This window comes from Oncorhynchus mykiss, chromosome 5 (assembly GCF_013265735.2).
Source record: "Oncorhynchus mykiss isolate Arlee chromosome 5, USDA_OmykA_1.1, whole genome shotgun sequence".
Classification (NCBI taxonomy): domain Eukaryota; kingdom Metazoa; phylum Chordata; class Actinopteri; order Salmoniformes; family Salmonidae; genus Oncorhynchus; species Oncorhynchus mykiss.
This window is the reverse complement of record NC_048569.1, coordinates 91301904-91316966: the sequence shown is the minus strand read 5'-3', so window position 1 is coordinate 91316966 and position 15063 is coordinate 91301904. Positions and strand designations below refer to the sequence as shown.

The 15063-nt window shown below is 39.6% G+C and overlaps 1 protein-coding gene across 4 annotated transcripts; it reads left to right on the top strand.

Annotated features, from left to right (window-relative positions):
- The first annotated feature begins 1304 nt into the window (after positions 1–1304).
- On the top strand, positions 1305–14423 carry lhx9 (LIM homeobox 9). Of its 4 annotated transcripts, XM_021604690.2 has the most exons (6): positions 1305–1502; positions 5019–5246; positions 6278–6480; positions 7043–7401; positions 10071–10270; positions 10973–13217. In XM_021604690.2, exons 2-6 carry the CDS (start codon positions 5064–5066, stop codon positions 11216–11218), a joined length of 1191 nt encoding a protein of 396 aa, XP_021460365.1. In that variant the 5' UTR covers positions 1305–1502; positions 5019–5063; the 3' UTR covers positions 11219–13217. The 4 variants fall into 4 exon arrangements, with proteins under 4 accessions (XP_021460365.1, XP_021460364.1, XP_021460363.1 ...); XM_021604689.2 differs by lacking the exon at positions 1305–1502 and having other exon boundaries at positions 4610–5246; positions 7046–7401; XM_021604688.2 differs by lacking the exon at positions 1305–1502 and having other exon boundaries at positions 4621–5246.
- Positions 14424–15063: the final 640 nt, after the last annotated feature.

Below are 15063 nucleotides of genomic sequence, written 5' to 3'. Positions count from 1 at the left end.
ATACACATTCATAAGCAGTCACGATTGTGTTGATTTCTGAACTAGATAAAATATTGTCTCCATTGAAATAATTTCCACATTGTTTGCGAACTTGTGATCTCTTGTGGACAGATAAGTTGGGCGGCAGGGTAGCCTAGTGGTTAGAAGAAGGTTCCAAGTTCAAACCCCTGAGCTGACAAGGTACAAATCTTTCGTTCTGCCCCTGAACAGGCACCGTTCCTAAGAATTTGTTCTTAACCGACTTGCCTAGTTAAATAAAGGTAAAAAATAAATAAATAAGGAAACATAAGAGATGACCAATTAGGCAAGACTTTAGTTCCTAGATGACCGATTTTGTGAAGGCTATGTTTCGTTTAGATGTAATATTTACAAACATTCACTTTAACGGATTTCTGTGAAACGAAGCAGTAATAGTTTGCTATGTGGAATTGCGACAGCCGTGGAGCAGTTTGCCTCCGGGCAGCGCGACATACCTAATATGACACTCTATAATTGGGATTCTTTGAGATGACACGCGCTCCTGTTGACGTTCCCCGGTAACCTAAAGATTTACGGAGACCCAACCGTTTCACTATAGCATAATTCTAACGACCATCTTCATTGTTCATTGTAAGGCCTACCGGTATGCCTATATCTTGTTGACTGGAAGGGAGACAGGGATTGACTCAAATTGGAATGGAACCATTCAAAGACCTAGGGAGTTGTAATTTAAGGTATTTTTTCATGTGATTAGAAAAACAACGTGGATGTCAAGCCCAGCCCATTTCAGAGGAGAAAGTGAATGTGACTATTTAATTTATGTCTTCAACATCACAAGATTTCGTTCCAAGCGTTTTTAATATTCTCCCTGATTTGGGCAATATAGCCTATTAGTATAAAATGTGCCTGCTAGGTTACGTAATGTGACACGTGGATTAATGTTCCATTTAATAATAATCTACTCAATTGAATAACTTTTCACTTCTATTCACTGTGATGTTTTTAGGCGTGGTGTATCTTGACGTTCATGTTCTCCAGATAGCCTATTGTTAATACAGTTTGACTGCGACACCCAATGATTTATTAAAACGGACCCATCAGAAACCACTGTAATCTGGGGTGTAAAACACACTTGACTAGATTTTAATTCATATGGGCGTTGACATTCTGATATTTTGGACAAACCCGTGATGTGTGTGTGTGTGTGTGTGTGTGTGTGTTCGTGCTCGTGCGTGCGTGCGTGTGTGTTTCAGCATTGTCTCGTGAGCTCTCATTATCAGTGCGTTTGAGAGGGTTTGGTGAAGGGAGAAGAATATGTATAATTGTCTTCTCGCCAAGCGGTGGGTTTGTTTTAATTGACACTCGCTGGGACTACAAGAAACAAGGAACAACCCCCATCTACCGGCAGAATCTCTGCCACCCTCTCCTCCTTCTCCTCCTCCTCTTCTCTCTTCTGTACAGCCCCGCCACCCTCTCCACGCACGGTTGGCTTCTATAACAGGACAACGCTTTCTCAGCTGAAGGTAACCTAAACTTTCACATGAAATACAAATGTTCACGCAATTAATCGGTATATGTGCCATAGGCCTACATTATATCCACATGGCTGGTATTTTCGAGGTGCGAAGAAATGGCATTGAAATAGAATACAGCCTGATGCATGGAGTGGAAAAGATTGTGCGTGTGCAAGCTATAAGATGTGGCATTAATGGTAGATATAGTGAGACGTGTTACTGCCTGGTTACTGAGCTTTGAGATGTGGAAGGATTGGCGATATACGGCTTATTTCTTTCATTCACAAGGAAACCAAAGTCAACATTGAGCCACCCGTGGTTTAATTCAAATATGGTTATCTTATCTGTCATTGTTTTTGAATACATGTTCATGGTCAACATTTTATAAGAAAAAATAACAAGGTTGAAATTGAGAAGAGACTGCACAGTACACTGAACTGCAGAGGTTAGAGGTGATTCTCAGCAAAGTCTCAGCAGAATAGTGGGAAAAAGAGGGAAAACGGACAAAAAATAAGTAATGCTAGCCTAAATGTGTTGCCAGTTCTAAAATGTCACGAGCCACCAAAATAACAGCAAAAATAACGATGAATTCTGAATTCTAACCGGAATGGAAATACGTTAGTTGGCCGCTATAGTTCATTTTATTTATTTTGTTCTTCAGGAGACAAAAGCCTGGCAATGGTTTCGAACAATGCAGGTACGAATTCACCCCCAAAAAACAAAAGCCAACGCGTTTAGAGACCAATAAGTTACTTTCCTTAAAAGATACCAATGTGTGTCCGTCATCCTTATTGGCGTTACTGTAAGATTCATCATCAATAGTCATTTATTTGATTTTAATTATATTTTTTATCATATAGCAGATGTTTTACACAGTTATAACCAATAACCTGTTATGGGACCCTAGACTTCTAACATAGGCCTAGCTATAAACTAAATCCGAGAAAGAGGGAATAAGGCTTCATTTCGATTTTGTTAAGTAAAAAAACCAAAACAAATAGGTTGATTTCCATTTCAGAGAGATGGACACTGGGAGAGCTCAGGCATACATACATTGACGCATTTTAATCCTTTTTCACTCGGATGAAATGTCATTGCTGGAGGCAAGGGAGACACGCATCAGGGGGATCTATAGCACATTTCATATTCCTTATGAAGATGCACAATGAAATAATAACAATACTAATAATAATAATTTTAATTTATGAAATAAATAACAACAGCTATCTAAACATTTAGCAGGATATAAGCTTTTTTAAATAAGGTGGGCCACACTTTGCGTTTTCTATCATCTCCTGGGAACGCGTAATAAACACTGCAATTAAATGTCACACTGAACTGACATAATTTTAACATTTCTTTGTCCAAGTGAAATAAATCCTCAGTATTTTTTTATTAAATGTTTTACCTCAGTGGTATGAAACTGACAGAGCGCGAATTAACTCCGCTGCTGCTAGCACATTCACCTCCTCCTCTAAAGCTTGGACATTTCTGCGCCGCGTTATCTAGAGGGGCCCAATTAAACACCCGACTTCTGATCCCGGGGACAAAATGGAAATGTAACACTTCTTAAAATGATTGGTGTTGGCGAGAGGAAGCGCACCTGCAACTCCATTGAGCTTTGGGGGAGTCTATTAATGGTCCGGACTGTAAGCAGAGTTATCTTTTGTCCTCTGACACAAAACCTTTAATTCTCCCAGACGTGTTTTATTGTCTGTCAGGCCCCGGCCAGTGCCTTGGGGACAGAATAATACACACATTCGTTATATAGATCATATCAATTACCTCTTCGACAACATGGTATCCGTGCAATAAATATATTTAATGGAATTCAATATCTTGGATTAAAGTACAAAATGTCAATGGCAAAAAAAACTAGTAAACAAGCAGATTTAGCCAATATCATGGGTGCGTGTTGTCACACATTTGAGAGAGAAATCTGTCTGTCAGTGTATCGCGATAGTTTGCGTGTACAGAGGGGTTAATTGGAGAGACGTTGGGCATGCTAATGAAGAGTTAGTAGCGGATAATTAGTTTCCATTGAGTGTAGGTTACCGTTTCATTGAGAGAGCATTGATTGGGCTTTAAAATCTGTAATTCCGTTACTTACACAGAATGGAAGCTTGACACTGGCACTTCAGCGCATGCAGCCTTAGGATAACTAGAAAATGCATATAGACTCCTATAAAGGCTGCTTAATTAGGCTAACGTATTATGTTGGTTAGAAAAGGGTCTGGCATTTGGCATCTGTTCGTTTTAGAATCGGCCTATATGTTTTTGCCAGGCTATTTGTGGCATATTTATCGTAGTCCATATTGTATTATTTTGCAGGCCTACATTGTGTTTTGTAGGCTAAACTTGACATATGTTGGCTATGATAATCTTTTACCATTCTCTCTACGGAGTTACTGTAGCAGACTTCTCCCTAAAACATATCACTGCCCCGCCCCAACCTCCCAACACACACACACACACACACACACACACACACACGCACACACACACACACACACACACACACACACACACACACACACACACACACACACACACACACACACACACACACACACACACACACACACACGCACACACACAGCATGTCATCTTTAACATTAATTAATCAGGATCCTGTTAAATTAGGCCTATTATAATCTCGGGCTAAAGTCAAAAAATATCCAATCCAAAGTATACCCGACAATAGTAAAAATATCGCTTCACACGACTGTTTCACATAAGACGTGTCACATAAACGTATCGAATCAAATTCAACAAATGAGAATTCTGAAACTCCATAATACATTTCAAACATATTAAAATTAGTTCAAATTACAATTCAATATCCAATGCTTATCCTTCTAATTCAATCACACCAAGAGCTTATGTAAATATCACTAAACCGCATCGTGTTTTTAAGCTGCGATTTAGTCTCCACTAATGTGTCTGGTAACTAAAACCTATAGAAAAGAAAAGTAATGAAAATGTCAATACCCGAAGTGTCTCTCTCCACGCTCTCGCAGCCAGCATGCACGGCGGGTTTGAGAGGAGAGTGACAGCTCTTTGTTGGTGAATAGAAATCAGTGGCATAGAGAGAAGGGGCGACTCCTCCTCCCAAATTATCCAAACTGGGCAGGCTTTTGCTCTCTTCACAAATAGAACACGGCTCTCCAACTCAGGCAGTCCCAATCTGACCTTCAAGCACACGGAAGGAACCCTGTAACGGGAGATCGGTTAGGGACTGTCGAGAGAAAAATACCCAATCTAAACTTCTGCCATTTTAACCGTTCATCACCATCATCATCAGTGCGTGTACTGGCACCCGCCGGATCAGCTGGACTATACTTTTTTCTTTTTTTGGTAACAAGACATTCAGGGGAGAGGAAAAACCTTTAATTCCTGCCTTGACTTCTCCCCGTTCCTCATCTCTACACCGAGTTGTATTCGTTTCCCCGTTTGCTTTGCACACTTGCAGAGGAGGTAAGCTGAGCTGAGTGTGCCTCTTGTGTGTGTATGCCTGTCTCGCAGCAGAACCAGTCGGATGCTCTGAGCCTACCGGACGCAGAGCTGTATATGGAAGTTGTAGGCTATAAGGCAGAAGCGAGCTGTTGCACATTGCGTCGTTCAAGAGCGGGAGCCATGCTGTTCCACGGGATCTCCGGTGACCACATCCAGGGCATCATGGAGGAGATGGAGAGGAGATCCAAAACCGATTCGCGCCTGGCCAAGGGCGTGCGGCTCAACGGAAGGGAAGCGGTGAGGAAAATTAACACAGTGCAATGTTGTTGTTGTTTTTCCTGACATCTATGACGATTAACACCTACATCCGAATGGGAATAACTGCTTATGCGCAAGTGAATGCTTTAGAAGGTAGGCCTATAGTTGGGCTAATATAAAGAATCACTCGAAATAAAGTCTTAATGTTGTGGTTAATATTGAGTTTACAGATTCCTCTGCCCAACATAACAAACAATAATCACAGGCGATCACTTCGGCATGAAGGACAGCCTGGTGTACTGCCGGGTCTCTTTTCACTTATAAACCTGTTAAGTGAAAGTGCATCATGTAAAAGTGACAATTATTACGCACAATTTTCCAATTTGTTACACAATTTATATTTTGTGCAAATAGCAAATTGCTGTTGTTAATATTTATTTAGATAATATAGGCTATAATTAAAAAAAACAATTACAGATATAGCCTAATAGAGTTAGCCGTGCTTGGTTATTATTATCATTTACATAATAATGTATTATATTCCTACATAATTTGTGTTATTATTATAATTATTATTCCTGGGTCATTGTTGTAATTTATGGTTAAATTATAGGCGTGTAAAAGTAGGAGGTTATAGGGCCTTCTTAGCTGTCGATACAGCTTATTTTAAATGTGCACGGAAGCGTCATTAATTATTCTTTGTCATTGTAATATCATTATGTAGCTCCATTTGTTAGATAAGTTGAACGCAGTTACTCCCTAAACACAATGGGCCCTGCATTATATACTTCCAGCTCCGCAGAAATTTCCTGGGGTTCATTTTGCTTTTATTAATAAACCGAACTGTCATGAGCCTAAAATCTAACTAAAGTGCTACTCACTATTTGATTTATTTTCAAGAAAATTGTGTAATGCTGATTTTAGTGTAATATGTCATTTTCATATATGTTACAGTTTTATCACACACACGCCAAACCCTCACATGAGAAGTATAGGCCTAGCTACAAGCGCAGGATGTAAAGCCATGCATTTCCCACGTTAATATCCCCCTCTTTTACTTCTCCCTCCAGACCATGCCTTCCATGGGCCCTGAGAAACCCGCGTTGTGTGCCGGCTGTGGAGGCAAAATATCGGATAGATATTATCTGCTCGCTGTGGACAAACAATGGCACCTACGGTGCCTCAAATGCTGTGAATGTAAACAGCATTTGGAGTCAGAGCTCACGTGTTTCGCCAAGGATGGCAGCATCTACTGCAAGGAGGATTACTATAGGTAAGAAAAATCTAAGATTATTCATTGTTTTTCTACAGGCTTAGTGAAATGATGTATTTTATTATTCGATAATTGAACACACACACACTCTCTCTCTCTCTCTGTTTGGTATTAGGCCTGTCATACAAACGATTGTTAGTGACTGAATCCACAGGCGTAACACACAAACATAGGCCCCGGAAAAAGGCAAATAGGCTATAAATCTAGGTTAAATGTATAATGTATGCAGAGAAGGCCTATTGGTTCGATCGGCTATAGTCATACAAATCCTCATATAATGAATCGACAACATGGACATAGACACAGCTGTAGCCATGTAGCCTATAGATATCAGAGGCAATCTGACAATTCCACTGCAAAGCCGAGGTGTTATTATACAAAAACTGCGGATGGAGGTTATAACATTATAATCAAACTTCCGGGGTGGGGGGGGGGAAACAATAACGACATGGAGGTGTCTTTTATGTAGGTCCCTCTCCTCGCAGTGTGTGAGTGTGTTCCATTTTTTTCAATCCTGTTCGGAATGTTTTAGAAGTGTCATGTCTGCGCGTCCTTGTTCTAGAAGGTTCTCCGTGCAGAGGTGCGCTCGCTGCCACCTCGGGATCTCAGCATCTGAGATGGTGATGCGCGCGAGGGACTCCGTGTACCACCTGAGCTGCTTCACGTGCACCACGTGCAACAAGACCCTGACCACAGGCGATCACTTCGGCATGAAGGACAGCCTGGTGTACTGCCGGGTCCACTTCGAGACCATATCCCAGGGAGAGTACCCCCACCCTGGCCTCAACTATGCCGAGATGGCGGCTAAAGGTGGAGGTCTGGCGCTGCCATACTTCAATGGCACTGGAACGGCCCAGAAGGGAAGGCCTCGGAAGAGGAAGAGCCCCGCCATGGGCATAGACATCACCAGCTACAACTCAGGTGAGGAGACGGAGAAGATGAGAGGACTGGCTGGTTGGGGAGTTGTGTCGGGGAATTGATGCTGCTGCACTACACTAACATAATGTTATTATTACATGCTAACGAAGGTAGCCTAGTGGTTAGAGCGTTGGAACAGTAACCGAAAGGTTGCTAGATCGAATCCCCGAGTTGACAAAGTAAAAATCTGTCATTCTGAACAAGGCAGTTATTAACCCACTGCTGTCATTGTAAATAAGAATTTGTTCTTAACTGACTTGCCTAGTTCTATAAAATAAAAAAAGACGACGTACGCTGGTGAACTGACGAATATAGAGCTGGCTGCTGGAGTTTTTTTGGCTTGCTCGGTGTTTAAGTCCGTAGGCCTACTCCGAAAGCAATTTTAACCAAAAAGGGAAGGGACACACACACACAAGAAAGAGAACAATTGACCATTCAACAAAATTGAAGAGGCCTGCTATGAATGTGTGCTCTGTTCATGAAGTAGGCCAAGCCTATTTGCATTTACCATCATTATGCTACATTTTTTGTTGTCAAAAGTGTTCTAAAATTGACCCACAGTTAAACATTCTATTACATTTTCTAATTAAGAATCGTTTTAGGTTATCGAATGTCTAACATGGGCACACACATGAACTTGAACCATGTGCACGTTCAGGGGGTAACGGGTGACCTATACGCACGGTAATTCAGTACGGTAATTCACTTGCTTAAAATGTGCCGCAGCTAATGCCCCTTTTCCGCCTTTAGTTTTACTTGGGGGGGCATTGCCTCCTCGGTTAGGCTATAGCCTACAGTAGGCATACAGTTAGCCTAATTTTACTTTTGAAATCTGGAATTGAAAACGCTGAATGTTAAAATGCAACCAATATGCTCTCTTGTTGTTGCTTTTTAGAATTAGTATCCGGTTGATAAAGTTGTTAATTGTGTGCCAAGTTTCCTCTGTTCGCCATGAATAAAATAAATAAAGGTAATCTGCGTGTTAACAGTTCTGCGTTAATTAAAGGTGCTTTAGGAGTCCCTGGCCTTCAACCACTTCTGAATCATACTCAGGAAGGTCAGCACAGTTCTCAGAAACATGGAGGGGAATACAATAGAACAGGTCCTACCAATAATAATACATTAATAACGACAAGGATAATAATCGAGATTTTCTAAAGTCTGTTACATTTCCATAAATAATGTCAATATGCCTCCTTAATTTATTTGGTCTCCGTTTAAAAAAATATATATATATTTTAGCTATAGATGTTGTGCATCTTTAAAGCACTTTTTGGTTGCACTGCAAAGACATACATCTGCTTGTAGTTAACTCAGAATGAAGTCCTGTGTCTTTCACAGTCAGGTGCGGGCAAAAACCTTTATATTGTTTAGATCCGGTTTATAATGTTTTGGATCTATCTCCTCTGTATGCCTATACGTCGTTTAGAGGATTCTCCAAGGCAGTCCCAATGTCGACTTTGCAGTTGGTAGGCTATACTTTGCTGCTCAGCATGTTTTCATAGCGACCCCTGGTGGGTAGTTATAGAACGAAAGGCACTGGACGAAAATAGGATACCCAAGATTTAAAGATTTAGGTCTTATTTATTGCAGTGCTTTTAAGATGCGTGTCTAACATGAATTAAGATGAACATCTGATATCTGAAATAAGTGTTTTAAGTTACAAGTTAATGATGAACAATCTGGTAGTAGTCCTGGTCGAGATTCATCAGAAAAATAAATGGAGTGTGTAGGTCGGAGATATTTAATCCATCTGCCTTCATGATTAGTTCTGGATTCACTAAAACTAGAATTAAGCCTACTGGAGCAATGCATTTTGGGTCTTTGAAACCGGCACTAAAGTCTGTCATTTAAACTAGTGATTTGCATTTCCAGGGGGCCGTAAATAACAAGATAGGTGTGTTGAAAAAAATGAATGGCCTGCTATATTGTTCCAGTTTATCAGCCAGAGATTTAGAGACGACCATTTGGTGTGATAGAGTAGAAGGAGTCTGTCATAGGGAGCAACAGAAACGCTATAGAAATGTCTACTGGATGGTTTGACTTTTAAAATAATTGTCTTTTGATCATGGAATGTCAATCAATTATTGTAAATATTTTCCCGTAAACAGTTAAGGACCTAATATTATGGTGCATGTTGGAAGTAGGGATTACATATTAATGACAAGACAGTATTACTTTCTTTAAACACAGAGGATTAGAAATGCTGTACCAAATCAACTAACTCTTACTGTAGATTTTATTTATTTATTTTATTTTATAATACTTTCTAAGGGTTTCGGGTCAGTTCAATTTGGAATAATTAGGAATCAATGAAATATTTAAATCGTAACTGAAAACTATGGCCAGTTTACGGACATTTTGTGTCTTGAATTTCTGTTCATTGGAATGCGTGGCCATATTAAACTAATCCCAACCCTGTTCCAGTTGTACTGTATGTTTCTATACTCAACCATTTGGGGGAGTTCTGTCCATCTAATCTTCTAGGGATTATATTTACAAGTATCCACCAGCACCCCGCTTAAAATATATATATATATATATATATATATATATATATATATATATATATATATATATATATATATATATATTATTCTACAATGTACGTAATGCATTCTCCAATGTGTCAATATTTGTGTTCTAACCTGCCGCCTCCTCCTCTTGGTTAGGTTGTAATGAGAATGATGGGGAACACCTGGACCGTGACCAGGCCTACCCTCCAGCCCAGAAGAACAAGCGCATGCGCACCTCCTTCAAGCACCACCAGCTCCGCACCATGAAGTCCTACTTTGCTATCAACCACAACCCCGACGCCAAGGACCTCAAACAGCTGGCCCAGAAGACAGGCCTCACCAAAAGAGTTCTCCAGGTAAGCAGAAGCCATCGACCTCCTTCTTGACCTCTGACCTAGTATGACATCATCACTATATCCTCCATTCCACCGTTTGTTCTTTATTTTTTGTTGACCATCAGTTCCATTCAAGTCCAATTAATTCATCCTTTTTTTGGTTTGTTTGGTTTTAATAAAATGTTGAATTAGTTTTCTACCAATGTTGAGTTGTATGGAATGTTGTTAGGCACTAGGTCCCTTGATGTACTGTATGAAGTAGATGTACTGTATGAAGTAGTGTTCAGGGTTTATAGACATATCATTTATCCACTAATCACTCCCAGTCTCCCTGGGTCAGTGGTGGCAAGAGTAACTTAAACTAACGTTCACAGAGCGAGAAACTTAAACTAACGTACAGAGAGAGAGAGAGAGAGAGAGAGAGTGCACAAGTCTTGTAAGGATCTTTTACAAAAGAAAAACTCTTTCAGCTGGTCATTTCTCATGTGGTTTCTACTCCCTGAGTCCAAAATAATGGCGTCAAAATCAGCAGTTTGTAGTTATTGCACTTTGTACTCTACCAGGAGAGTCAGCTAGTGGACAACACTGTAATGTCAAACAGAACAATTTGATGAGAAAGAAAGAAAAGACAAGAAAGTAAATAAGTTGCTAATATATATATATTTTTAATATACATCAGACATAAACATAAAGTAAAAGCCATTGGATTGGATTGGTTTACAGGTATGGTTCCAAAACGCAAGAGCCAAATTCAGAAGGAACGTTTTGCGACAGGAGAATGGTGTTGACAAGGCCGACGGCACGTCACTCCCTCCGCCCTCGTCCGACAGCTGCGCTCTGACGCCCCCCTCCAGCGCGGCCACACTAACAGACCTGACCAATCCCTCTATCGCTGTAGTGACCTCCGTCACGTCTAGTTTGGATGATTCGGGGAGCCCCTCACAGACTACCTTGACAAACCTTTTCTAGCAAGCTCTACGACTCCTAGCAAGAACAACGACAACAACAACAGCAACATTTAATCAGGAGGAGATTATTTTCATGTGTAGCATTTGCAACCGCTTGGCAGCTGAGTTTGTAGTCAACCTATTTAGTGATTGGTTTTGTGTCGAGGACGTTTTGAATCTGGAAGGCATTGACAAATCATTATAGAGGGTTCAACAATCTGGGTCAGAGCCCAAATTAAATTATTTACATGGTAATAGTATATTATTTTTGACTTTATTTCATTGAATTTGTTCATTTGATTTGATTTAGTCTAAATTGATCCCGCCTGATAATTGATTTTAAATCATTAATACTATGTTAGTCCTATTTAAGGCATATTTCGATCTTATTTAAAAAAAAAAAAATACTAAATAAAATCTTTGAAATATGAATTTTCAGAATGTTGTTTAAAAGATCATTCAGAGTTATCCTGGATGTTATTATAGAGATGAGTAATTTCTCGTCTCTAAATGACGTTGTATACATTACAACAAGCCAAACATTACGACTCTAATGCCAGGTGGCTGTAGTGACGGCAACATGCATTTTGTCTTAACATGATACGCCTCAACTGTGATAGAAAATAATAAGAACAGAACAAATCTCTAGATCTGTACAGTGGTAACTGTCCAACATGTAATGCAGTCACGTTGAAATTAGAAGGAGTTCAACTATATAAATCAGTGAGTGAAATTCTGATTGGGACAGAGTTCTTGGGCACTGTTTGAAATGAATATTTTCATGATACTTTTACTAATCTGTTGGCCTCATTTGACATACCAAACACACAAATGGAAAAACAATAGTTTATCTGGATTCAGCGAGCCCGTAGAATTACTGTTAAGTACAGTTGTACAGTGACAATATACTGCCCAATGAAAAGTGCATTATTATTATTATCATCATCATGTTTCTCAGGGTAAAGAAGGGTTGATTCTGAAAAAGGTAAGAAGGTAGGAGAGGAAGATAATAAAAAGTGAGGGATGACGATATGGAAGATTAGATGTGTAGAGCTGACAGAAACATCACAATGACCCCAGAAAAGCTGGATATATTCGACAGTCGGTGGGACAAAGAACTCATCCTCCGCCTTTTCTCCTTGGCCAAATTTAAACTTTACCGACACTTGCTACTGAACAGACCAAATTATATTTTCCCCTCTGGCTGATTTCGGGGGAAAGAGAGACAAGAGGAATAGAAGGATTGCTTTCTGACGGGGTTAAACTTTTGTTTGTCTCCTGGGCCAGCTGTTTAAGGTCGTTGGCGTCGGGTTGTGGTTGATAGCAAAGCAGGACTACATGGTGCGAATTAGGAGAAAGAAAAAGACAGAGTCCTGGCTGCAGGGTTCAAACATTGTATTGTAATTGTCACAATTTGTTCTACTGTAGAACATAGCGTTACTCTCAAACTACTTGATGAAGTAGATGCTTAACTCAATTCTACTATGTGCCTTATGCTATAACTTGGAAGAAAGTTTGTGAACTTCAGGATTATCTGTGTTGTTTGTTGACTGATTCACATCCTTGTGACGCCTCACTAGTTTTGTACTGTTTTGCATCTTATTTCTGAAGATGTTTTTATGGTGTATCCTGTCAGAAAGGGGGCAGCGATGTCTCAGAAAGCATTTGTGCACTTCTTTCACATACAGTTGGTTGATTCCAATAATCTTCGTGTTAATAGTTGAGTACAGTAAGTGTTCTATCGAGATTGTCCATGTTTCCCTGTTTCTTGACAAAGATGGTGTATAGAAACTATTTCTCCTTAAATATTTATGGACCAAACGGTTGTTATATATCTTATTAAATTTGTGTGAATAAAAAAAAATACTTTGTTTTAAATGAGTTTTATTTTTCATTACACTTGCCATGTTTTTGTGTTATCCCTTAGATACTAGGTTTTTATTATTTTACTCACATCAACAAATGGAGAAAAAAAAGCATTCAATGATTGATTGACCAATTAAAACAAACGTTCCACATTTTTAACTTTCATTTTGAATTTTTATTTCCTATTTTATGGTGTTTACAGCTTCAAAGTAATGCCCCATGAATTTGCACCTAAACCCTGTAGTCAACAATTATGAAAATTGTTTTTTAATGCATGAATATGGCTATATAACTTTTTATAATGGAAAAAGGAACACTGCAAAGCATACATTGACTGATATATCTGTATAGTATATAAGTAGTGCTAAGGTGGCGGAACAGTAAATGCAGACCTATAAAGACAGGTTGCTCTGTAGTTAATATATTGTTACTCTATGATTTCTTACAGGGAGAACAAATCTTGGGGCATTACAGCCAAACTTCCCGACGTTTGAAAATTCCATAAAGTATTTAAAGAAGGGGAAAACTTTGGTCGGAATTCCTCACCGTTGAAGACAAAGACAATATTAGGATAAGACCATAGAATATTGAGAGAGAGAAAAAAAACAAGACATGTTTCAGTCCCCAAAAAAATGTACAACAACCCAAAAAATATTGAAAACGTTTTTCCTGAATGTTTGAATCGAACTACGGAGAAGAATACAGTGTGTGATTACTGATTTTCGTTGTGAAAAAAGACTTGGCTCACATTGGAATGCCATTCACACACAGTGGAAAAAGCTGTATAGTAACATAGCTGTATATAGCAGAACAGCATGGCAGCACAGGGGGTTACAGTAGGATTAAGAGACTGCAGACATTTAACAACATGACAGGACACTCACACACACACACACACACGCATACACACACACACACACGCACACACACACACACACACACGCGCACACGCACACACACACACACACACACACACACACACACACACACACACACACCCTTCCCTTACCCCACACACTCTAACCTCTACCCTCTATAGAATCAGCTTGCTATATAAAAATAAAAAAAACTTTCTTTTGTCACAAATGTCATTTTGTAAACACATGGCCTCCTTGAAACTCGGCAGCAGGACGCCCATCAAACGCGCTGATGAAGAGGACTGCAGAGTTGGCGCTTTGCCATCTGGCTGCACGGAGGAAAAAGAGGATGTAACACAAAAACAAAGATGAAGAGGATTCCCATTTTGCATGTACCTCATCATATTGTTAACATTTTCATTGAGCTGTATATTATTACTTCGTTTGATGCATTGTATTGGTATCATTCGTTGTCAGCTGTAAAAAATAAACCCTATGAAAATCCTTCCCTGATGATGCTCATATACCTTACAGTGGAAAATTAAATGTCATTGTGAGGACATAGATGGATTTTAATGCTTGAAGCTTATTTATACATGACATTCAGCTAACTAAGGACAATATTAACAATCCTATTATTACTGGCTGATTTCAATATCGTAGTTATTCTTATGTTCTTGTTTACTGTGCCGCTTTTAAAATACACAACCAGCTCATGGAATTAACGGTGTGATTGCAAATAATAGATGGCATTAATTAGATGCTGAATTCAAGCTATTTACAATATGTTTTCTGTTCAGTTACAGTTTATAGGAACTGGATAGAGTCCATTCAGACTCCTGACAAATGTGGGCACCACGTTTCATTCTTGGGGTAAAACTACACCACATAATTCTAAACGACTAACCACGTCTCCTAGTCTCACAAATCACAATGCCTGTAACCTAATCCCACTGGCTTGGTTCCTCAGTGCTGTGTGATTACTGCTCTACGATGAACGCTGCATATCCATGTTGGGAAGAAGGGAGACGGAAGGGAGCAGAGGGCCAGGATGGGGGAGGAGGGAGGGAGGAGGGAAGGCATGGGGCCTAGTAAACAGCTTGCTGTTGAATTCCAACAACGTGGGAAACAGCAAACACTACAG